The sequence below is a fragment of the Thamnophis sirtalis genome, unplaced genomic scaffold, assembly GCF_051295495.1.
Source record: "Thamnophis sirtalis isolate CommonGarterSnake01/CBP01778 unplaced genomic scaffold, rThaSir2_p1.2 scaffold_4, whole genome shotgun sequence".
Lineage (NCBI taxonomy): Eukaryota > Metazoa > Chordata > Lepidosauria > Squamata > Natricidae > Thamnophis > Thamnophis sirtalis.
The window spans coordinates 26,855,437-26,881,389 of NW_028261384.1; the positions used below are offsets into that span (position 1 = coordinate 26,855,437).

At 40.7% G+C, this 25,953-nt stretch overlaps 1 protein-coding gene across 1 annotated transcript in view; it reads right to left on the bottom strand.

Annotated features, from left to right (window-relative positions):
• The window catches only part of CUBN (cubilin), a 172,166-nt gene that overhangs the window by 135,558 nt on the left and 10,655 nt on the right, over window positions 1-25,953 (bottom strand). Inside the window, 11 exon segments of the mRNA XM_087714360.1 lie at window positions 485-647; window positions 2,446-2,627; window positions 5,077-5,311; window positions 6,187-6,305; window positions 6,986-7,030; window positions 7,033-7,071; window positions 7,074-7,173; window positions 11,522-11,634; window positions 13,420-13,515; window positions 16,078-16,246; window positions 17,587-17,713. Of these exon segments, the coding sequence (XP_087570486.1) occupies window positions 485-647; window positions 2,446-2,627; window positions 5,077-5,311; window positions 6,187-6,305; window positions 6,986-7,030; window positions 7,033-7,071; window positions 7,074-7,173; window positions 11,522-11,634; window positions 13,420-13,515; window positions 16,078-16,246; window positions 17,587-17,713 (1,388 nt within the window).

Consider the following 25,953-nt stretch of genomic DNA (forward strand, 5'->3'; position numbering starts at 1 on the left):
AGAAGAACAATTAAAAAAGGTTACTCAGAATGGCACTGAAGAAGGACACTTATAACCAGTTTTCATACTTATGACCATCCCAGCAACTCCACAACCGTGTGATTGCATTTGGCAATGGGCATGCATTTACATGGTCGCCATTTATGACTTTCATAGCCAGCTTCTCATAGGCAAAGTCAATGGGGAAACCAGCAAGAAGTCACAATCAAATAATGCAATCAAATAATGTCAGCCTTTTAATAACAGCTGCCTGAACTGTATTGTTTCACTTAACAACCACATTGTATAGCAGTGGAGTTGCTGATCCCAATTACAGCTGGTGAACAGTAAGTATCTGAATATGCTTTGCTCCAGTACAGGATATAGTCTTGCTTCAGCTTGCTGCATTCTAGTTATGCAGGATGAGAATTTTAAATTTAGGGTTTCCATTGCTAACATATTTGAAAGGTACCAGAAGATGGTTGATAGGAACAAATACACTTACCAGGTGATGTTATGTATGTGATATGGAATCCTTTATTGTTATGAAAACCATCAGAATGAAAATGTACCCGAGCATATGGACCAGTGGTCTGAAGAGGAGGTGGTAACCCAGTACTGCAATATTTCCCAAGGAGGGGATCTTGTGAGAGAAGACCATCTCGAATCTAAGCAAAAGCATGTAGTCATGTCTTTGTTATACTTTGTCAAATGTAGATGTACCATCTGTATCCAACATCAAAAGCATATCTATTTTATCTATTATTATGTCTATTTTTCTATTAATTATTAATTTTCTATAATACTTCATATTGCCTGTAATAAATTAATTTCAACAACCCAGATACCTATTGTTCTATTTGATGCTATTCAACTAATCAACTGTTTATATCATTGACTGCAAGAAAAATAATAAGCCAGTTGGTCTAGTGGTTAAGGCACCAGACTAGAAACCAGAGTGTCAAAGGCCAGAGAAATCAGGAGATTCAGGCAGTTCAAATAAGTATAAAGATCTATTGCAAGCATTAGCTCTTTACAAGAATCTTTCCAAGTGACTATTAAGGAAAATGCATGGGAGTTAAGAACAGAAGGGAATTCAAGGTGGCTGGACTTAGACTTTGGGTTCAGCCCCACATGTTGTGGGGAGGGGGGAACAATAGAAAGTTGTATTGGTTATGTTTGCTGGCTAGAATATTTTTGAAAGGGCAGAATATACCTGTAGCTATACCTTTAGCCACATACTTCTGCATCCCTCCTTCCCGAAAAATTGAATAGGGACTATGCAATTGTGCACATAAATTCACCCCAAACTTCCCATGAATTATGACTCCAACCCATTTTTCTAGAGGTGTTCATGATCTAAGGATATTTCTTCCTATTTTTTCCCATCATATTCAGACAGAAGACCACGTCTATCACCTTCAAACTCTAGAGCTGCAGATGTGGACTTCAGATTTCTCTGGCTTCCCCTGACAATAACCCTAGCTAAAAAGCTAGTGATATTTATTAAATCGAACAATCCTTAAGCGTTGCATGATAACATCATTAAAAATAACAGTGGATGTTTGGCTGTTTAAAAAGTAGTTTACATTATTAACCCTTCAGAAGATGCACCTGGTTAAATAGAAGAGGTTTGTTTTCTTTATGTGGTCAATGCTGCATATGATTCAAGAAGTGCTTGAAAAATAATTATTTTCTTATAAATGGAGATAAGCACTTAACATTGTTTTTTAAAATGTTCTCATCCTTCATATGATTCTTTTGATTCATGCCTGGGGTTAGAAATGATTCAGATTAGAATGAACTATGTTGTATTATAAAACAGGTTTCATTTGACATATTTTTGTTGGTGTACTTGAAACAACTTCAGTGTGTTCTCATTGTTTGCAATATGGATAGATATCTAATCTTATCTAAGAATAACTCTAGGTAATATATTTGTGGTGGTTTCTTTTGGTAGCTTATTAGAAAAATGGGATAATGACATATTGGATTTCTTATGCAATGTAAACAAGATCTAAATGCCCATTTTTGTGCAAAGTTTTCTAGACATGAAGCTGCACCTCTGAAAATATTTTAATGTAACTATCATGAAAAAATACAGATTCATATTTAAGTCTATTGATATATTACTTTCTAAAATTATAGAATCTATTTGTGTAGACTGTGCAATACAGTAATTTGGAAAATCAGTGGTATAGTGTTCAAGAAATGTATATGGCTAGGTTTATATATGATACAAGGGTTTCAGTATTGAAGCTGATAATATGATTTGTAACTTTTGTTTAAGATTTTCTTAGAATGTTACTGGATGACTTACTGGCTAGAACATGGCAACCAAGATTAAATGCTATGTGTGAACCCTTCCTATAATATACAACCTTTTCTATTTAGCTTATTTAAGTGATGGATTTTTTTTTAAAAAAAGTGCTGTTGCTATCCATTTATTTTTCAAATTATTTTTACCTCAAGATAATCTTTGATACAGTTGTCATGATGTTCAAGACTCAATAAGCCAAACGCAAATGTAATAAAAAGACCAGGATTAGTTGAAAGGATCCAATCACAATCCCTATTGGGAGGGTAGCTGCCAGGATAGCCGGGTGAATTAATTGTCCCATATGTACTGGTCAGTTCTCCTCCACATTCTAAAGAGAAAGAGGTAGGTAGAGGAGGGAAAGGAGAAAATTTAACAAAGTTAACTACTTCCCTTTTGAATATTTTCATCATAGGTCATAAGTTCTGGAAGCTGTTTCAAACTTTCCATTCATTAAGGCTATGATTGTTATTATGGTTTCTGGTAGTCATATTATATTTAATACTGGGCATAGGTGATCTTATTTTGTTAGCTGCTTGAAGTACAAACTTTTCTTTCTGAATTTTAATTCAAATGCATGAAAAAAATGCCTTGAGCATTTCTATCTTGTCTTCATTAGATTTGGATGAAAGGAAAGAAAGATGACAGAATATACTGTATAGTTTTTAGGTGATCAAACCAGGAAGTTATAATTCAACATATCTGGAGAGACCATCATATTGGAGAACAATTACCTCCACTGTGATGCTGCCCTATTGGAACATCAAGTTATCCAACAAAGCTATTGTAGGTTTTTAAGTTCTTCTGGAAGGTCAGGTGGGATGGAGCTGACCTCACTCAAAGAAGGGAAAGATGTTCCAGAGGATATGTGCAACAGCAGAGAATATCATTTTCCTTAATCCCCCAGCCATAACAATTGAGCTGACGGGGCCCACCGCAAACGTGGGACAAGGCATTCCCAGTGGAATAAGGCTCTCCCTCAAATAGAATGCCATCGATATAGTTTACTTGGACTTCAGCAAGGCATTTGATAAGGTAGACCATAACCTACTAATAGATAAAGTAGAAAAATGTGGGTTAGACAGCATCACCACCAGATGGATTCGTAACTGGCTGATCAACCGCACTCAATGTGTAGTCCTCAAGGGAACTGCATCTATATGGAGGGAAGTATGCAATGGAGTATCCCAAGGCTCTGTTTTAGGACCACTACTCTTCAACATCTTCAGCAATGATTTGGATGAGGGAATAAATAAATTTGCAGATGACACCAAGCTGGCAGGAATAGCCAACATTCCAGAAGATAGGCTTAAAATATAGAAGTTTCTTGACAAACTTGAACATGGGGCACTATCTAATAAAATGAAATTCAATAGTAAAAAGAGTAAGGTTCTACATTTAACCAAGAAAAATGAAATGCACAGGTACAGTATAGGTGGTACCTTGCTCAATAGAAGTAACTGTGAGAGGGATCTTGGAGTCCTAGTGGACAACCATTTAAATATGAGCCAGCAGTGTGCAGCAGCTGCCAAAAAAGCCAATACAGTTCCAGGCTACATAAACAGAGGGATAGAATCAAGATCGCGTGAAGTGTTAATATCACTTTAGAATGCCTTGGTAAGGCCACACTTGGAATACTGCATTCAGTTTTGGTCGCCACGATGTAGAAAAGATGTGGAGACTCTAGAAAGAGTGCAGAGAAGAGCAACAAAGATGATTAGGGGATTGGAGACTAAAACATATGAAGAACGGTTGCAAGAACTCGGTATGTCTAGTTTAATGAAAAGAAAGACTAGGGGAGACAAGATAGCAGTGTTCCAATATCTCAGAGGCTGCCACAAAGAAGAGGGAGTCAAGCTATTCTCCAAGGCACGAATCAAGGAGAGAAGCAACTTAGAACTGAGAAGAAATTTCCTGCACTTAGAACAATTAATCAGTGGAACAGCTTGCCTCCAGAAGTTGTGAATGCCCCAACATTGGAAGTCTTTAATAAATGTTGGACAGCCATTTGTCTGAAATGGTGTAGGGTTTCCTGCCTAGGCAGGGGGTTGGACTAGAAAACCTCCAAGGTCCCTTTCAACTCTGCTATTGTATTTGTAAATAACCTGGACCCAAATAGTATAAATATTTTTATCAAAATTTTTACTGAATAGGAATTAACTATGTGTGATTCAAGCTGTATTTTGTGCTTGCAATTCTGAGTAAACCATATCTCAATCAAGCTATCATATACAAATAGCTCCCATTCCACCTATGTTACTGAGGATGTTATCTATTCTGATATTACAATATCTGCAAGAAGAGAGAAACAATCAAAGTTATAAAGACCCCAACAAAAGGGAAATCATTACATTAAGTGTCTCCCTTACATTTAAAAAGCGCACTAAATCGATTTATTATTTCTGCCAGACTATAATAGTTCATTTCTTTGTGGTTTAGCATGCTGTATAAAACTACTGAGGCTCTAAAATCATGGGTTAAGATTGGAGTATATAACTTATTGTCTAGGATGGCATTCCTTCTCCTTTTCACCCATCAAGAGGAGTGCAAATTCAGAGGTCATAATACGTTTTAATCCTATTAAAACTCAAGAGTGGAGTTTTGTAACTACCATTAGTTGGGGGTTAGCATCTAGCATGCGTCATAAAATTTCATACCCTCAATCAATAGAAATTGCAGTTTCCTGGCTTAGGATACAACCTGAATATGGATTCAGCCAGAGCTTAAATCCTTGACTTTTAAGAAACAAAATATTGCTCCTTACAAAAATATGATCTTACCAGGCTGTTGAGACTCCCAGTGAACTGTAAATCCCTTCCCACTAATCATATGATCAGAATGAAATGAAAAATACAAAGAATTGTGACTGCTAAAAAGCTCTTCTGGTTTATGTGGTCCACAGTATTTCCCCAGCATATTTGCAGATGTTGAATCCCCATCATGAATCTGGAGATAATCAAGTGTACAACTGCTACTCTCTTCCAGCTGGAAGAATGAGAAAGTGATGCGTAGAATCTAGAAAGAAAGAGTAGAAAATGATTTCATTGTTTCTTTTTTTTCTTTTCCCAACAGAGAGTCAATTCTGCAGGATGATTAGATACCATTTGATTTAGTATGTTCTGTTCCATAATTGGGTAGACCAGGTTGCCCTGATAGACCAGTCCCACTGAAGAAAAAACAATCTCTCCCCTGGTATAACCAACAAATAAGGGGAGCCCATGGCTTAGAGGTTAATACATCTACCTAATATACAAGCAGCTCAGGTTTGAATCCCAGAAAGGGTAGGACTAGCTGATGAGAAATAAATAGCTTGAAATAGATCTATACTAGTCTCCCTTTGTCAGTATTCTTTGTCAGTAAATTATAAATTCAACATGTGGAGGAAATATTTACATCACTCAAGACAATTTATTTGGATTTTTCTCTTCTCCCAACTATCCTGGAAATTATCCATTTTTTGCTGATTGCATCTGAACCCAACCATGCCTTATGGGATGGCTTTAGAGCTACAGTTTGAATATACATTTGATATTCTGCCTTCACCCCTTTATTTACATTTCCTTTATTTCTTTGTTGGTAAAACATAAATTTAATACAGAAATAGATTGTCATGAAAGCGACTGCCTGTGAAGGCCCCTGAATTGGGGCGAAAATATGAAAACGGAAACAGTATGCTCTGTCCCATAATTGGGTAGATCAGGTTGCCCTAATAGACTGGTCCCACCAGAGAAAAATACGCTTATACATGTGAACTTACATTCAGCCAAACAATAGAAAGTTTGTTAATCTATAACAAAAAGTATAATAATTGTTGTACATAATAATTATATATAAAATCTTTCCCCCAATTTTGTTATTGTCCTATTGTTTCCAGGTTTAACACTCTTTACCTTATTATAGCGGGTCCTGACAACCCAATTACAATTGACCTGCTGATCATATTGCACATATCCTGCATTGTTAGGGTAACTAAATGATCCTGAGGGGTCATTAAAGGATCCTCCACAATCTGCAACTCAGGGAGGGGGAAAAAAAAAGAAGAGTTAGCCTATGCAAAGCTATTCACAACTTTTCTGGAAATATAAATATCAAGATTCCTTGTCCATTATGACCTGGAATATCTGAGTTATAGCTCTTACATAATGAGTTAAGCAGGATTAGTTGCAGCAATTCCTCTCATGAAAACCTTTCTGAGTGCCATTCTCAAATACTATAGCTATTCAACTTATATACTGAGCCTTATTGTTCAGATTATCTTTCTTCCTAAATCTTTCTGTGATGAGTCACATTAAAAAGAAATTGATTATCTAAAGCAGTGTTTCTCAACCTTGGCAAAAAGATGTGAGTATTTGAACTCCCAGAATTCCCCACATAGTTCAAATGAAGTCCACACATCTTAAAGATGCCAAGATTAAGAAACAATTATGTAGGGAATACCAGCCTTGGAATGGTTCATTGAACCAACAACTCTCTCGTCAACGAACAGGACTTCTACATCCTGCTATTAGCATTATTGTATTTGTATTGTATTTATTTGTCTTGTATGCCGCCTACTCCCGAAGGACTCCGGGCGGCTCACAATAGACAAGGGAAGGGGAAAACTGGACAAAGACAACATTTAAAAAAAAGACCGCAACATTCACAATTTCCGTGGGGAAATATTATATTGCATCAAAATGAGATATTCACTTACTTTGCTGAATATTTGAGACTGCAGTCCAGTCCAACTATCTTACATTCACAAGAGTAGCCATTCACACTAGTAATGCAGTTTCTCCATAATAACATGGATTTCTGGAACACTCACCAATGTTTTTTGAACAGTTGATTCCACTCCAACCAGGATCACAGTCACAGTTATAGCCATAGACTGTATCCTGTAAATATTAACCCAAACAAAAAGAAATGTAATGCTGCAAGCATGCTTCATTTCCCAGCAAAACCCAGTTTCATACATTACTCTAATTCTATCCATGTTGAGGTATCGTGAGCTAAATTCAGTTTATACTTTGGGATTTTTTTAACATGCTCATTCAGGAATCTTCAGAAAGCTTAGAAACCAGGCAATCTTGCATATAACCCTAACTAACAAGGTATGTTGCATATTTTGAAGGGAGTATGTTTGTACATTTGGTGGCAGTGGAAAGAAGGCTAGCCAAACATTAAAGTTTGGACTTTTATTTGTTTCTTACTCTGTATATATGTGTGTGTTTGTGTATCATGAGTTATTTAACCATGGTTTGTGTTTAAATCCAGAATCCTGGCTTTTTCCTGACTTACAACCGGGTGGGTGTACTCTCTCATTTCTTTAGGTTTCTTGGCAGACATCAAGCCTTAATAACTGTTTGACTAAACAACTGAGTTTAGCTTGCTCCTGGCTTAATGCAATATCTGAATCCAGACAACATATAATTGGGAAGATACTAATGAAAATACTATGGAATTGCATAGTTAATATAATGATCCTAAAATATATGCTGAACAGGTACAACCATATCAGACAGGTCTCAGGTGAAGGGCCAGGCAAAATTGCTCCACAACCCATTCAAATATGGTGAATACGAAAAAAAATGAAATTTATGCCGGCTGAACCGTTGCCCGGATTAACAAAGGTTCCATTGGATGCTATGGCTCCTGGGCATTCTGTGCAAAATAAGCTACAGGGCTCAGCTCCCTCTGCTAGGCAACTAGAGCATGGAGCTGACAAGCTACTGGAAGAAAAAGTGAAAAAGCGAAAAATCTGGACTAGGGAAGAAACGCCTCTATTATGAAAGCTTACTATCAGTCTGAGCCAGCAAAATGTGGATTTCAAAAATGAATGTATCAGATTTGGAAGGTGAACCACACGGACTGTGATATCAGTGAACAAAGGCTAATGGACCAACGACGTGTAATTCTAAGCCACAAATTTTTCACTACAGCAGAATTAATAGGAATCGACAAGAAAGCAACCAATTGTCTTAGTATACCAACAAATAAGAGTAACATCAAGAATTATCTGCAAACTCAAAAGCAAACTGAGGAAGAAAGGGAGGAAGAGGATGCTGAAATGGATGAAGATAAAGAACAAGGAAGCACTGAAAAACAAACACCAACAGATATTGTTGAATTAACTGAGAAAATAAAGCATCAAATGGAAGATGCTGAAAGAACACATTTGCCAAAGCTGAACTGGAAAGAATTGAAAAAGGTACTAAAAAAAGGTCAATGAGGCTGTACAAACCATTCAAACCACTACATTAGCTGAAACAAACCAGCTGATGTATGTAGCAGCCTTCATAACCACCAAAGAATTGGGTTTGAAAATACAAAAGAACCAAAGAGGCAAGAAGAGGAAGCCTAAATGGAAAATCTGGTTGGAATTGAAGATCAAAAAATTTAATGGAGACTTGAGCAACTTGAAGAACCTAAGGCGTCAGCTAAAGAACAACAGGTCAAAAGCAACCTGGAAGCAAGATATGATTTGGAGAATAAAGAGATTGCGATAGTAACTGAAGAGCTGAAGCAGAAGGTTGTTGCCGTTGCTGGAAAGATTAAAAGATATGAAAACCGGGTAACTCAATTCAAGGAAAACTCACAGTTCAGAGCAAATCAGCACCGGTTTTATAAGAGCTTAGAAAGTGGAGATGGAGTAACAACAAATGAAAAGCTTGATAAATAGAAAGCTCTGAAATTCTGGAAAAATTTGTGGGAAAACAACAAGAAGCACAACAGAAATACAAAATGGATCAAACAGATTGAGGATTCTATTAAAGTGCATAAAATGGAAGATGTGAAAATAACAAAAGAAATGGTGCAAAGACAGTCAAGAAAAGTGAAGAACTGGAATATACCTGGACCAGATGAGTTACATGGCTTCTGGTTAAAGGCACTTACAAGTGTGTACAAAAGATTGGCAGCCCAAATGAACCAGATCTTAAAAACACCTGAAAATGATGAATGGATGACAACTGGAAGGACATTTTTGATCCAAAAAGATAAAGAAAAAGGAAAGGATCCTGGAAACTATAGGCCAATCACCTGTTTGCCAACAACATACAAGCTCCTTACTGGTATCATTGCAAACCAAATTAATGGATACTTGGAAAGAAATAACTTGCTTCCTATAGAACAGAAAGGATGCTACAAAAATTCAAGAGGAACAAAGGACCAACTGCGAATTGACAAGCTAATCCTAAAGAATTCAAAGAAAAGATGAACCAACCTGTTCATGGCTTGGACAGACTATAAGAAAGCATTTGATTCAGTTCCCTTTAGCTGGATCAAGAAATGCCTGAAAATCTTTGGCATCAGCAGCAACATACAAAAATTCATGGAAACTTCAATAAACCTCTGGAAAACGAAGCTTATAGCTAATGAAGTGGGTGAAGTTGAAATTAAACGAGGCATTTTCCATGGCGAATCCCTTTCACCCCTACTTTTTATACTCTCAATGCTACCACTGATAATCATTCTGAAGAAGATGAACTATGGATACGAACTTGCAAAGAAAGGACTGAAAATCTCGCACTTGGTGTACATGGATGATTTGAAGCTGTTGGTAAAACAAAAGCTGAACTGAATTTATTAATTAAAAGCACAAAAGAATTTAGTCAAAACATTGGTATGCAGTTTGGAATTGACAAATGTGCAACAATGGCAACCAAAGCAGGCAAGGTCATAGAAGATGAGGGAATAGAACTTGAGAATGAAGAAATGATAAAGGCAGTAAAACTAGAAGAAGGCTACAAGTACTTGGGGATTTTAGAGGCCTCTGACTTAATGCATAATAAAGTCAAGGAATTAACTTCAGCCAAGTACATTCAACGAATTCGCAATATATTAACGTCCAAATTGAATGGAGGAAACATCATAAAAGCTATAAATACATGTATTATACCTGTGATCCGATACTCTTCAGGAATAACTGACTGGACCCAGATGGAATTGGACAATTTGGACAGAAAAACAAGGAAACTTATGACAATGAATCATGCTTTGCACCCTAAAAATGATGTTGACTGATTATATCTACCAAGAGCAAAGGGTGGCCAAGCACTCCTACAAGTAAAACAGACTGTTGAAGAAGAAAAATACAGCTTGAATGATTATATCCAGAAAAGTGAGAAAAACAATGACTAAGGAAGTAAATAAAGGAGGCCTTTTAAAGACAACTAAGTCAAAAGCTGAATATAAGAAAGAAGTAATTGAGAAGTGAGCTGAAAATTGGAAAAACAAAGCTATGCATAGCCAATACTTGAAAAATATTGATGGCAAAGCTAACCAAAAACTAACTTGGAACTGGTTAAGATCAGGAGCACTGAAAAAAGAAACAGAAGGCTTTATTTTGGCAGCTCAAGAACAAGCCTTAGCCACCAACTGCATGAAGGCAAGAATTCAACATGTTACCACCAACAGCAAATGTCGCCTCTGTAATGAGAAAGACAAGACAGTCGACCACTTGATCAGTGGGTGCAGCAAAATTTCACAAACTGACTACCTACAATGCCATGACCGCGTGGCTAAGATCATTCACTGGAAATTGTGCCAAAAATTTGGATTTGAGTACAGCAAAAACCACTGAGAACATCAGGTTCTGAAGGTTTTATAGAATGAGAAAGTCAAGATCTTGTGGGACTTCAGAATTCAGATTGACAGGCACTTGGCCCACAACACACCTGACATAACAATAGTTGAAAAGAAAAAAGTATGGTTCATTGACGTTGCAATACCTGGAGATGCACGAATTAAAGATAAACAGCAAGAAAAAATGACAAAGTACTGGCACTTGCAAATTGAAGTTGTGCGACTGTGGAAAAAGAAATCATGTGGTGTCCTGATTGTAATTGGAGCCTTGGAGCAATACCTAAAGGGCTACCTCACTATTTGGAAATTTTAAATTTATCAGACTTGAACATTCTGATTCTACAAAAAACCACCCTACTCGGAACAGCTTATATCCTCCAACATTACCTTAACAGTTCCTAGGTCCTTGGTTAGGACTCAAGCTGTTGAGCTACTAACCAGCTCCAAAGGTTGTGAATCTCACCAAAGATTAACCACGCAATAATAATAATAAATAATGATAATGTAGTATAATTCATATAACAATAATACATTGATCAATTGCATTTTGAATAAGATAGATGTGGTCTGAGAAAGCACAAGTCTATATAATCAAAGTTTAACAACAGCACTAAAGATTTAATACTTCATGTTCATAAATTCACTTTAAAAAAAACATACAAGACATTGTCCATTTACGCAAGGATTGTGTGTTTGGCATAGGGCAAAACATCCATTTGAACCATAACCATTTCCAGTGTATCCATCTGGGCAAACACAATTAGGTACCGGTCCTTTAAATAGAAAAAAAGGAGGAAGTCAAAACAATAATCTGAATTTGCTTTGGGATCCTTATTTTCTGCTATTTTAATTACACCACATTTTTTTCATTATTTGAGAGTACCCAAATGTTATAGTAGCATCAATGCCAGAAAATGAAGAGATCAGAGCTGTGAACAAAGAAGAAAGTAATAGGAAATGCCAAAAAGGAAGATGTCTGACCAGCCAGAGTCAGTAGCTAATGTGAAGCATTATGAAAACTATAGCAATAGCATTTAAACTTATATGCCACTTCATTACAGCATTCTGTAAAAGTGCTGTAAAAATTTACAGAGTCAGCATATTGCCCCCAACTATCTGGGTCTTAATTTTACCAGCCTTGTAAGGATTAGCTTGCAATACTGCATTCTAACCATTGTGCCACCTGGTTACATGTCAGATACTGAACAATATTGTTACTGTATTATTTTTTTTTAATAAAGAAGACAAATGAAGGTGATATTGAAATTTGGGAGACTCTCCCAAAGAAATTTGAGTTGTGTTCCATAAATTTTTGAGTGGGTGTTTGAAGACATCAACATGTTGCACCTCTTCATATAGCACAATATTTGTGGCTAGCCCTGCATACAAAGCTTCTAAGCACCCTGAGGATTCGGTGCGCAGGGTGTTTAGATCTGGCCCATGAGGCCACCCTGGAAATAGCAAAGGACTGGCCTGCGGTGCCTCTGCCAGAGAAAACAGAGCTCTTGAAGGCCGCACACAGCCATTTTCATTGACAGAGGGTTCCTTTTTTTGCTGGCAGAGGTTATAGGTGGCCGTTTCAGCCAAAAACAGAGCTCAGGAGCTCAGGGTCAGGCACCACAGCCCCCCTGACACAAGGGACATCATGCTGGCCATGCCAACGCTGCCCACACCCATCCTTGTCCACCAAGATTAAGCACAACCATGTTGTGGTCTTCAATGAAATAGAGTTTAACATCCCTGAACTACTAGAATTCAAAGTCCAAACATTTTAAAGTTGCTAAGATTGAGGAGTAAGAGATTAAAATTAAATTAAATTAAAAGTTAAAGCACACATACATACAGGTACATATACTTATACACACACACAATAAAACCTCCCAGCATTTTCACTTGTAAGTTTTGAGCAATGTCTTTTTGGATTTGCATTTGATTTGCCACATTTAAGTCCCGTCTACCGCCCAAGGAGCTTAAAGGATAAGCATGGTTTTCTTTCTTCCTGTTTTACTTTCCCAAGCCTTCATAACAACTTAGACGGGAGGTAACAAATCACCTAATATGTCTTTTTGGCCGAATGGAGTTTTGAAGCAGGATTGTCAGGATTCTAGTTCAATTTCATAATCTTCCCTTTCCATTGAGTGCTCTTCCAAGATCAGCCCTGAGGATTGGTTCTCATTTCATTTGTGTCAGGGCCCACCTGAAGGATACAGTTGTGCCAATTATGTGGCCTGCCCTGTGCACTTTAAATATGTTTTGTCAGATGAACCAGTTCAGTACTCTGGAAGTTAAGGTTTAACAACCAGCTTGGTTATACAGAATGGAAATTTGGTACTATCTTGTCTTGAAGATCAGTTTTTATCAACCTCAATCATATTTAGGCTATTGGGTTTCAATCCCAAATTTCCCAGCCAAAATATTGGGGGAAATTTGGGATGTTGTAAGTCTACACATCTTCAAATTACTCAAGTTGAGAAACACTATTTTAACTAAGAAAAGGGTATTTTTTCTGGCTAGATATAGCCTTTATACAAACATAGTGTTGTTGTTTTCAATATTACCTGATGTGATGTTACATACAGCAAGTGGATGGCAGCCTCCATTGTTGACTGAGCATACATTAACCAGTGTGCATACTTTCCCATCACCTTCATAGCCTGATTTAAAGAAAACAGTAAACTTAGTGAGTAGTGATGGGATGGAATGGTGAAGTAAAAATAAATACTTTTTTAAGACAACAGTGTTGAGGGAACTCTTTGCCAAAGGCAAATTGTTTCACAGATTTCTACATTTTAGGAAGAGGCTTAGATCCCCCTGACATCAGTACAAGCCATTTAATTATTTTGCAAAGTATATAAATCAGGAGGAAATGTGGTCAGCAGAATCAAATCTTATGACTTTGACTATATTAAATACTGCACTCCATTGATTCAAGACATCTTTGTGTCTTTGTCAAAATACTAGTTATTATACTAACACAAAATGCATTAAAAAGGAACAGTATGGTGATATACATGATGAACATGGCTTGATGAACTGTTCCATAAACAGAACATGCAAATAATTTGGTAATCTTCAACTATGGATTAAAACAGTTGTGAAGTTCAGTAGGTTCTGACAAATTTTGGAGAACCAGTTGCTGAAATTTTGAGTAGCTTGGAGAATCGGCAAATAGCATCTCTGGCTGGCTCCAGAGTGGGGTAGGAATGAATATTTTGCAATATCCTTCCCTGGAATGGAGTGGGAATGGAGATTTTGCAGTATCCTTCCCCACCAAGCCATGCCCACAAAACCAGAAGTAAAAAAATTGAATTTTACCACTGGATTAAAATATAGCAATATGTACCCCTTCAGCTCTTATGGAAGGAAATTCTTTAAAAAGGAATGTAATTTGCACCTCCATACAAAATGATGCTAATTTATTCATTTATTTATTATTTTAAAAGTCAGTCAAGATCTACTTTCTTTTAACCCATAAAATCCATTATTTTCTGCCTTGGAAGATGCAAATGATCAAATGATGCAAGAATAAGTTTTGGATTTCTCTGTGACTTCCTCCAAGGTATTTGAAGAGCCCTAACTCTCCTTCAGCTTTCTCTTCTCAAAGCTAAGAATTCTTGTTCTTAATCCTCTTTTTATAAGGTATATGAAATCTATGGTTATTTTCTCCTGGACATTTGCCCTTTCTCTAACAGAGTTTGTCTGTATTATTCTTACACCATTGTGATTGTTAAGTATAGAAGACAGAGAGTTGGCTAAGATCTGTTGAACAAGATGTTCTCAACAATCCTTTCCCCCTTCTTCAATGGTCAATCTTTTCCCCATTTAGGTTTTTTTCCTAAGAAAAAACAGGCAATGCCAGCTATTTTCCTTGTTTCATACAGTATTATTGACTGACAGTCTTCTAGCTAAAATGATTGAGTTTGCGATGGATAGAAGAACAGTAACAAGCTAGTGAGTCCTGATAATTAATCATTCTTTCTGTTATTGAAATCTGGACTTCTGCAAATGCCTGGTAATTCCAACTTCTGATAATGACCATGCTAACATCTTGTGTAAAGTTACATTATGTTATGAGCTAATATTTCTGTTCAAGGCTTTTGCTACATGTACCAACTGGAGCAATAGTTTATATAAGACTACCTATTCAAAAAGTATTGTGCTTTTCAATTTATTAAATATAATTTTTGTATTTACTGTAATTCAGAAATATTATTCCTCTAATAATCAATATGGAAATGCAGTGGATTATTTATTTTTGCATCATATAAATACAGTCATTTGTGTGAGTAATTACGTATATGGAGACATAAACAAGGAAATTAAAGAGTACATTTGTTCAGATTTGTACAGGAAGGATGGATAGATATATAAATGCACACACATACAAACACACACATACACACTAATATAAGGTGAACCTAATTAACTAATATAGACTTGTTCTTATCTGGTGGACAGTGATTACTATTAAAAATATATTCCAATGTGTTAAGACACAATTGAGAAAGATGAACAACTTTCATGGCCTGTTTCAAATTCATTAGTACCTTGGGAGTTCTACTCCATTCCCTCCCAGCTATCAAATCACATTTTTTAAAAATGGTAAGTTAGTCTTATGTTTGAATATGGCCAAACAGGAGTTATTCCTCCCCAAGACCACTCCGATTCTCAGATAGGTAAAGGTAAAGGATCCCCTTGCACATATATGCTGGTCATTCACGATTCGGAGGGAGGGGTGTTTCATCTCCATTGCAAAGCTGAAAAGCCAGTGCTGTCCAAAGATATCTCTGTGGTCATGTGGCCAGAATGACTAAATGCTGAAGTCGCACGGAGCGCTGTTATCTTCCCACCAAAGGTGGTCCCTATTTTTCTACTTGCATTTTTACATGCTTTCGAACTGCTAAGTTGGCAGAAGCTGGGACAAATAACGGAAGCTCACTCCATTACGCGGTACTAGGGATTTGAACCACTGAACCGCCAACCTTTCTGATCAACAAGCTCAGCTTCTTAGCTACTGAGCCACGGCTTCTCTATGATTCTCATATAGAGAGCTACTATTTTTAATAGTAAAATACCCCAAATAAAGCAATATAAAGTTTGAAAACAGCATCTCAGAAAGAAGGGTGGGAAGATGATGGTTCCATGAAACTCCTTGTAATGCCAATGTTAATCCCCCTGGGAAACAAATGAGAGGACATTTATGAAATACTGCTGACCTGCTGGACAAGAATCGCAGAAATAAAAGCCTGGCATGTTGATACACCGTACAGGAGGATTCACGGAACAAGGTGGGTTCGGGAAGCTGCATTCATCAATGTCAGCAGTGCAAGCAAGGCTCCCTGGAGGCGACATCCAGCCATCATCACAGATGCAAGTATAATTTGGCTGCCAGGTTAAAATAAGGTAAACATGAAAATAACTATGAATGTTCCTAAAAGAGTTACTTCAATTGCACTGTTACATTTACCAAGCCATTCTTCTGGACTCTGACATGTCAAAATTGTTGATGCAATTTCAGTTTATCTTATTTCCTCAGGTTTTCTGTTCCTCCCTCCAACAATTAAAGCTTAATGCTTACTCGCAGTGAAAGATTGTTATCATGTCAGAAAAAGAAAACCCATAATTTTCTCTGTAAAAGGTAGAAAATAATGGGTAATCACGAAATGAACCTAAACAGAGGTAGAACAACAAATACATCTCAAACCTGCAGTAAGAAACACACCAATCTGAACATTAGCTGATTTATTTTTGGCAAACTATGTAATTATAATCTAAAGAAGCAGGTAAATAAAAGTTGCTCATTCACAGACTTTCAGGCTATCAAATGGGTTCCTAATCCAAACATAAGTGCAATCATGAAGACAAAGTCTGGATTCTACTACACAGCAAATAGTATGGTGATATTCTTTGAAATCACCTCTGTTACAAAATGGCAACTATAGTTATTACAAGGACAAGTAAGATATTGCTGTAAAGAGATCAAAGCATTTTGGAGACATATCTTTTAAACAAAGTATGGATGCTGTTCATTTTGTAGCAATTAAAAAAATGGGAAATGTTAAATTAATAAGAAAATATACATATAAAACATTGCTAAAATATAGTGACAACTGTGGAATTCTTCATACAGCAGGATGGTAGCCTACAGAAGACAATTTCTGAAAGCAAAATTTCCTGTCCCGCCTTTCCTCCAGCAGTCTGCATAACATTCCCCAAATGCTACTAAGAAAATCAGGGGAATTTTGGAATAAGGTGGAGTGTGATAACACATATCCATCCTCATGGTGATGGAAGACAGAGATCCTCGACAATCAGGCAGAGATACCTTCTGCCAATGGTGATCTTCACTGAAGATTCCTTCTTCCACTTCCACTTTTTCTTATGTTGATGAAGGATGCTGAGCACAGTATTCTAAGAAAATGTTGCTGCTAAATGTTTAACTAAATAAATATAAATCAAATTTTATTATTCCCAAGCTAGCTAAGATTAATTTTGATTTAAGTTCCACAGCTAATGGAATCTTCAGTAGAACTGAAAAGGCATTTGAAAAAAAAAAGAGACTTACATCCAGGAAATTGGATGTACAGCAACTGCACTGCTGTGTATTTCAAAGTTTTGGGAAAAAAACTATTTCAGCAATTGAGTACAACTCACATACTGCAAAAATCCCTAATAAAGTATTCCTGGCTGGTATCTACTCTTGATACAAGGCTTCTCTTGCTTACCTGGTGGAGCTGTTCTCTGTTTCCATCCACACAAACCCCATGCCCACAGAGAAGAGAGGATCTTCCTTGACAATCATCAAATTTTGTTATGCAGTACTGTCCATATGTTTCTGGTGTACAAATGCAACTTTTGAAAGGAAAATAATGAATTAATATAAATATTCCTTTTATGTGTCCAATCTAACATTTTGACTCAGGCACATTCATCATTTTTACATTATGTTTATATTACAAATAGTCCTCACTTACTACCCACATTTGGAGCCAGTTACTCTATCACTAAATGTTGCAATTGCAACATCACATGATCACTCCTGACTTAACTACGCCAGTGATCAGTTTTTGATTGTGGCCATTAAGCAAATCATCACATCATTAAGCATGACGACTTGATATTTTTTCTGTTTCTAATTTTTACACCTTGAAATGAAATATTATATTATTAGAGAAAATTCCTATTTGATAGAATGGCAGTTGGTCTTACCTGAACTGCATGTTTAGAAGAAGGTGTGGGAGGAGTAACACATGGGTATTAACCCAGCCCTTTTGCCCTGGAGACTGAGGTAAATCTTAAGGCCACACCTCCGTTCCTCCTTGTGACCTCCCAGATTAACCGATGGTTCGTAGCAGAGCAACTGGAAGGAAGGGACAGAGACAGCACAAGCACACATCCTTCCTGCCTGGCCCTGCCTGACCACTGAACTAACTCAGACCCCTGGCGCGGTGCGCCCTAAAAATGAGGAGAAGTGACTCCTCCCACGCCTTCTTCTAAACATGCAGTTCAGATAAGACCAACTGCCAGTTTCCGAAGTGAGGCGTGGGAGGAGTACCAAAGCAAGATGTCCTAGGGACGGATCAATGGGCCTGAGCCCCTCGAGAGTCTAGGACTCCCTGCAGAACTCTCCTACCAAAGGCTGCTTCCATGGAGGCGTAAGCATCTAGCCGGTAATGCCTAATGAAATGTGAGGGAAAAGACCAGGCAGCAGCCCGGCAGATCTCCTCTATGGGAGCCTGGGTGGCCTCATAGGCCTGTGAGATGGCCGCTCTGATCCACCTGCTAATGGTGGCCAGGGAAACCTTGGCTCCCCAGGTGGATGGCTGAAAGGATACAAAGAGGTCTTCTGAATGCCTAAATGGCACCGTGTGCTTTAGATAGATACGCAAGGGTCTTCTGATGTCCAACCTGTGCCAAGATCTTTCCCTATCCCTGGAGGGCTGTGGACAGAAGTCCGGCAGAACTATCTCTAAGGCCCTGTGGAAGGGAGAATTGACCTTGGGCATGAATGCAGGGTCTAGTCTGAGGATGACCCGGTTCTCTAGAAAGGTGCAGAGGTCAGCTCTGCTGGAAAGAGCATTGATCTCAGATACTCTCCTGGCTGAGATAATGGCAACCAGGAAGACGACCTTAAGGATCAGGAATTGTAAGGAAACTTCCTTCAGGGGTTCAAATAGTGCCTCCGTCAATGCCTAGAGGACCATAGGTAGGTCCTAAGTAGGGAATCGATGGACCACTGGAGGTTTCAGATTTGCTACTCCCTTAAGGAATCACCTTAGGACCAGATGTTGGGAGAAGGGTGGTCCCTCCACCACCCCCCAGGACTGTGGAAAGAGCAGAGACTTGTCTCCTAAGGGTGCTGGGGGCCAGATCTTTTTCCAGACCTTCCTGTAGGAAGTCCAGAACCTGGGGCACAGAAGCTGAAGCTGGGACGATGTCCCTAGCTTGACAGCAGTCCGCGAATGCGACCCAGGAAGTGTTGTAGATATGAGTGGTGGACTGCCTTCTGGACACCTCGACGGTCTTAATGACCCTCGTGGAAAAGTGTGCCCTTCTCAGCTGTTCCCGCTCAATCGCCAGACGGTCAGATGGAGCCATTCTGGATCCAGATGCTCCAGAGATCTCTGGTGCAGGGACACCTCCCCCGGGGGAATCCTCCAGTGGGGAGCTGAGGACAACTCCACCAGGTCTGCTAGCCAGGGACGGCGTGGCCAGAAGGGAGCCACTAGAATCATTTCTGCTCCTTCTGACACTAACTTCCTCAAAATCCTGAGAACGAGGGGAAGGGGAAGAAAGGCATAGAGAAGACCTGGTGGCCATCTGCATTGAAGGGTGTCCGTGTCCATGGCTCCCCTGGACAGGAATCTCAATATAAATCTCAGCAGCTGAGCATTTGCTGTGGTTGCAAAGAGGTCCACCGTCGGGCGCCCGAACCTCTCGCAAATCTGCAGGAAGATGCTGGGATGGAGCTGCCACTCTCTGTTGTCGATCATCTCCCTGCTGAGCCAATCCACTTGCTAGTTCTCTGTCCCGGAAATGTGTTCCGCTCTGATGGACTGCAGATGCCTCTGCCCAGTTCCCCAATCAGAGGGCCTCATCGCGAAGGGCCTTGGAGTGGGTGCACCCTTGCCTGTTCCCGTGGACTTTGGCTGCCACGTTGTCCGTCAGGACCAGGATGTGGTGACCGGTCACCGTGGTCTTGAAGTGATGTAGGGCCAGATGGATGGCCCTGAGCTCCAACCAGTTTATCTTGTTGCGCAAGTCTGTTGGAGTCCAGCGGCCCTAGGTTATCTGGGCCTCCAGATGTGCTCCCCAGCCAAAAGGCTCGCGTCCATAGTGAATACCTTCCTTGCTGGCTCCTTGAAGAGGGATCCTTTGTCTAATGCTGGAGTCAGCCACCAACAGAGTGAGAGCAGCACTTGGGGTGACACTCGAACCTTGAAGTTGGCATCGCTCGTCCTGGCTCTCTGGTATGGAAGCAGGAACCACTGGAGCTCCCTGACTTATAGGTGGGCCCAAGGCACGATCCCTATACAAGAAATGAATTTCCCAAGGAGCCTGGAAAGAAGAACTACAGGAATAGAGCGTAATTTGCGAATTTCATGGATGAGCTGCACAATGCTGTCCTTTCGGTCCAGGGACAGAAAAACCTCCCCAGACACCGAATCTATAATGGATCCTAGGTGCTGGAGCCTGGTAGATGGGACCAGCTGCCTCTTCTCTAGGTTGATAGAGAATCCCATGGACCTGAGAGTGTCAATGGTGAGCCCCAGGTACTTCCTGGCAGTCTCTGGGGACCTGGCTAGGACAAGGATGTCATCCAAATAACAGAAAAGTCAGACTGGAAAGGCTCGCAGGTGCCCCGCGGCCGCGGCCAGCACCTTGGTAAAGGTCCTGGGGCTGAAGCCAGCCCAAAGGGAAGGGCTCTATATTGCCCTCATGGGAGAATCTGAGGAACCTACGATGTTCTGGGGCGATTCTGATGTGAAGGTAGGCCTCCGTGAGCTTGATGGAGGCCAAAAAATCGCCTGTCGGATGCCTTCTAAGATGGATTTCAGAGAGGCCATCTTGCATCTGCGGTAGACCACCCTGAAATTGAGCAGTTTAAGATCCAGGATGGCTCTCCACCCCCCTGAACTCTTGGGCACCGAAAACAGGTTCGAGTAGAATCCGGCACCTTTCTCCCCCTCTGGGACCCTCTCAATGGCCTTGATATCTAATAGGTGTTTGATGGCCTTTGCCTTAAGAGCCCATTTGGTCGGATCAGTGGAGGGGGCGAAGGTACGGAACCTATTGGGGGGTTGTGAGTGGAACTCCAGCTGTAACCCGAGGTTAACAGTCTAGAAGATCCACTCGTCCAAAGTGACGCGCTCCCAGGCATCCGCAAAAAGGGAGAGGCGACCGCCAATGGGGTGATCCACAAACGGATCACTTGAACCTGCAGAATGGGCGACCACCTCCTCCTCGAAAGGGCCGCTTGCCTTGCTGCTGCCCCTGAACCTGTCTCTAGGAAACTGCCTATCCCCCTGTCTATGGAACCTGGGGTTCTGGTACTTCTGGTTCTGGGTGTCCGATTCAGGCGGGGGGTAAGAAGTTCTCCTGGGGTACAGAGCATGCCGGTGATCTGGCCTTCTGGTCATAGCCACTTATTCTTGTCCAGGATAGGGTCCAGCGCAGTCCCAAAAAGCTTGTCCCTGGTGTAGTCTGCTCCTACTAGGTGCCATTTAGCCCGGAACTCCGCCTGCCAGTGGCACAACCACAGCAGGCACCTAGACACCACCGAGGATGACAATGCTCGAGAAGCATACTTAACTGCATCCAGGGTGGCATCTGCTGAGAACTGTGTGGCTGCCAGCACCTTAGAGATGTCTTGCAGCAGGCATACCTCTGTGGCCGGAGTCCTGTCCCTCAGCTGTTCCAGCCACAGCACTGTAGACCTATTGAAAAAAGGATGCAGAAGAAGCTGCCATAATGGCCCAGGTTATTGCTTGGAATGACTTACGCAACACGATGTCCGCTTTCTTATCTTCCTCCTTAAGGCAGTTGGTGATGTCTCCAGTGACCACAGCTGATGGTGAAGCTAAAATGGCAACCAGATTGCCCACTTTGGGCAAAGGTAGAATTAAGATTATAGAACCTCCGCTCATTGCCCCCCGGATTGGGAAATGAACTTGGCTTAACCCACTGGGATTTAAGCACCTCTAGAAACATACCTGGAGTAGGAATCTCCTCCTTCTCCACCGGAGGTCTATGGAAGGCCCCCTTTTTGTTACCCCTGCTAGTGCTAGATGTGGCAGTCGCAGGCGTGGGATCTGGGGGGTGGACCAGGTCTGCTGTGGCCCTGGCCTTATGAAGTAAGGAGCTAAACAAGGAGGGGGAAAATGACCAGCGATGTTGGGGGCCTCAGGTGCCTGAGCATCCTCGTCTTCAGAAAACCCCACCTCCTTCAATTCTCCCTCCTCTAATTCCGAAGCCTCACTAGCGGTGGAGGGAGAAGGCGATCTGCCCCTCTGGCAGCAGATGCCATGGAGCGATCCTGGTGACCTCTGAACTGGTCCCGGGAAGACCTACTCCTGGAGCTGTGGGGCTGGTGCTTTATCACAGAAACAATCCCCTGGGCTATGGCCCTGGCTAGCACCTCCTGAAAGCTTCAGGGAAGCTCATGCAGTGAAGGATGGAGCTCTGGAAGCTGTAAGTAATCCCTGGGTTCAGGGGATTGTGGTGCCAACCGATGCCTGGCTGGACTGGGTGCCCTGCACCCAAAAAGCTCACCCCTAGGCTCAGATGTATTAGCAGGCGATAAGGGGGGTGATAGAGAGCTATGCCCTCTGCCTGAACCCTTGGGGAACCTGGGGATGCCGCCAGGGCCTCATCCAGAGCTGGAAGCCTGCGGGGAGAGCGGGATCTGGAGGGGGAGGGACTGGTGGTTGCCCTAAACCTCCTAGCAGAAGCCCTGGTGATCCTAACTTCCTTCTCAGAGGTTGCCTTCCTATGGGCCCTGGAGTTGCCTGTCTTGGCTGGGGACCTCCCTCTGGGAACTGGGGAAGCCCCCCGGAGGTCCCCTCGTCCAGATCCGCACCCCCTGGGGATCTGGGCCTAGCATCCCTGCTCCTCGCCACTTCTGCCATAGTACTTACAGTTGTGCTGACGACCAACCTCCTCTCTCTTTCAATCAGCTTCAATCTGGTGGATTCAGCCTTCTGGCACTGAGTCCATGCTCTTCCTCTTCCTGCCACCGCGGCCTGAGTCGCTGGCAGACACCGCTCTGGAGACCTCCCCGGATTACCGGCAGAGTTGGTCTTTGAAGAAGCCTCTTCTGGCTTTGGCGGTGCTTTTAGAGTGCTCTCGGTGTCCGTAGGAGAATGCCGGTCACACATTCACTCATGTGCTCAAGATGGCGGCAGGCAAGATGGCGGCCGCTGATCTGCGGCCTGATCTCCTCCTGGAGCTGGGGCGTGTTAGGGCGATCTCCGATGGATCCCTGGTCCTCCGCTGATCTTTGTCGGCCTTCTGGGGGCCGCGCAGCCGTTTCTATTGCACCACGCGGTGTGAGGGCTTCCTTCCCCTCTTACGCGACCATCCGGTTGCTTGGGGCGCTCACGCATGCTAGCAAGCAGCGGGGCTTGGGACCTAGCAGTGCTGAGCATGGCAGAGGAGTGGTGCAGCAATCCAGCAGATGAAAAGATGAAAAAAGGTAAAAAGTAGAAAAAAACCTGTAATAAAAATACCTAAGTCTTTGAAGTGAAGGGAGAGTCAGTAAACACTCCTTCTGGGCCAGAGACTGAGGTTAATCTGGGAAGTCAGAAGGAGGAACAGAGGTGTGGCCTCAAGATTTACCTCAGTCTCCAGGGCAAAAGGCCTGGGTTAATACCCATGTGTTACTCCTCCCACGGCTCACTTCGGAAACACAATAATGTTTTCCCAGCTAGAATGTGGTCTCTTTCATATGAGTGAAAAAAACCAGACATAGTGAAGTATTTTGGCTTTTATCACTTTTAAATAATAAAAAACAGTTACCTTCAAGTTTCCAAATATTGTAATATAATTAGTTTAAAAACAAAATTTTACATATTTTATCAGAAGAATATATGTAGAAGAATAAATTTAAAATGCAGGTTGATAGAGTGACAGAGTTGAATGGACCTATGTGGTAATGTATATGAAACTGATTGGAAATAATTGGATCAGTTCAGTGATTGGATTCAAATTTTTTTCTAACATTCTGTGGCTGTGGCTTGGTGGGCATGGCAGGAGAAAGATACTGCAAAATCTCCATTCCCTCCCAATCAGCTGGGACTCCGGAGACAGAGAATAGATGGGAGCAGGGCCAGTCAGAAGTGGTATTTACCGGTCAGTGGTGGGTTTCAATTTTTTTAGAACCTATTCTGTGGGTGTGGCTTGTTTTGTTGGAGTGGCTGGTGGTCATGTGACTGGGTAGGTGTGGCCAACTTGTAAAATGTAGTGAAACTCACTTGCTTAGCAACCAAAATTTTGGGCTCAATTGTGGTCATAAGTTTTCCTTCTTTCCTTCCTTCTTTCCTTCCTTCCTTTCTTTTGTCTTTTGTCTTTTTCTACCTTTCTTTCTTTCATCTGTTTCTCCCACTTTCTTTTTCTTTCTTTTCCTTCCTTCCTTCCTTCCTTCTCTTTCTTTCTTTCTTTCTTTTTCTTTCTATTTCTATACTTGTCTCTCTCTTTTTTTCTCTCACTCTCCCTCCATTCCACATGGATTCCCCACCACCTTCATTGGAAACAAGGCGGCTGTCAGAGAAGAGATCAGCGCATGCCCGTGGACTTGTCCAATGAATCCTCACCTCCTGTTCCTTCTTTGGCTGTTGCACAAGCCCACATAGCATGCACTGCCCTCTTCTCTGACAGCCGCCTCATTTCCAATGAAGGTGGTGGGAATCCATGTGATTTCCTCCCTCTGCATGGATTCCCCACACCTTTATTGGTAACGAGGTGGCTGCCAAAGAGAAGAGGGCAGCGCATGCCACGCGGGCTTGTCCAACAGCCAAAGAAAGAACAGGAGGTGAGGATTCTGGTACGGGGACTCCGGAAGAATGGGTATGGGAAGGCATGCTAAATTTCACCAACCGGTACGCCCATACAGGTCCATACCAGCTGAAACCTACTCCAGTTACTGGTTCTCTGAACTACTCAAAAGTTCCACTACCAGTTCTCCAGAACTGGTCAGAACTCGTTGAATACCACCTCTGGATCAATTCCCTTGTACAAAACAGCTTGCAATTTATCTCATTGATTTTCCAATGATTAATTGATTTATTAAATTGGCTGATAATGACAAAGTAACATGAAATTATAAGAGAACATATGAATGCTTATATGAGAACAAAATATGATTTGTTAAATTTATTAATATTTGGTAAATATATTTGCTAACTATATCACCATTGAGCTATTCTAAGCAGCTTATAGCAATTGACAGAATGGAAAATGAAAAAAGCATAAGGAGAACAGAAGTATAGTAATAGAACAGTAAAATAAACAATGACAAAAGAACACAACAAGAATAATACATCAATATGATCACAAAAAATGGATGGGTGGAGAGCCAGTGGGGGAAGGTGGAGTCTGCCATCAATCTAGAAATTATATATTCAAATATGTTCATGTAAAACTAAAACTAAAATATTTTTACATCATCTATTCTGCATGTCCTAAAGAGTCTTTTCAGGAGATTTCATCTGTGTTTAAATATTAATGGTTAAATGTTTAAGCAGAGACTAAAAATTTTTTCTCTGAGATGCTATAACAACATTCTGCATTTGATACTTTACACTGAGCATAAAGCTGAGCAACGCAGTTTCTAAGTCCTTTCCAATTTTGTAAACCTGTAATTTTATGGTCCTGTATGTATAAAGCTCAGGGTTTCATAAAGCCATCACTGATTGTATGAACTTTAGGGAAGCTATGACTCAGTGCAAGTTGTGTTGCAATAGATTTATTCTTTAATGAGTCTTTTCGTTTTTTTCTGCATTGCTCCTACTACTACTACATATGTTATGGCATGTGTTTTACTTTTAGAGCTGTCTTCATTCTGTTGCTTTGAAGAATCCCCAGTTCAAGATTTA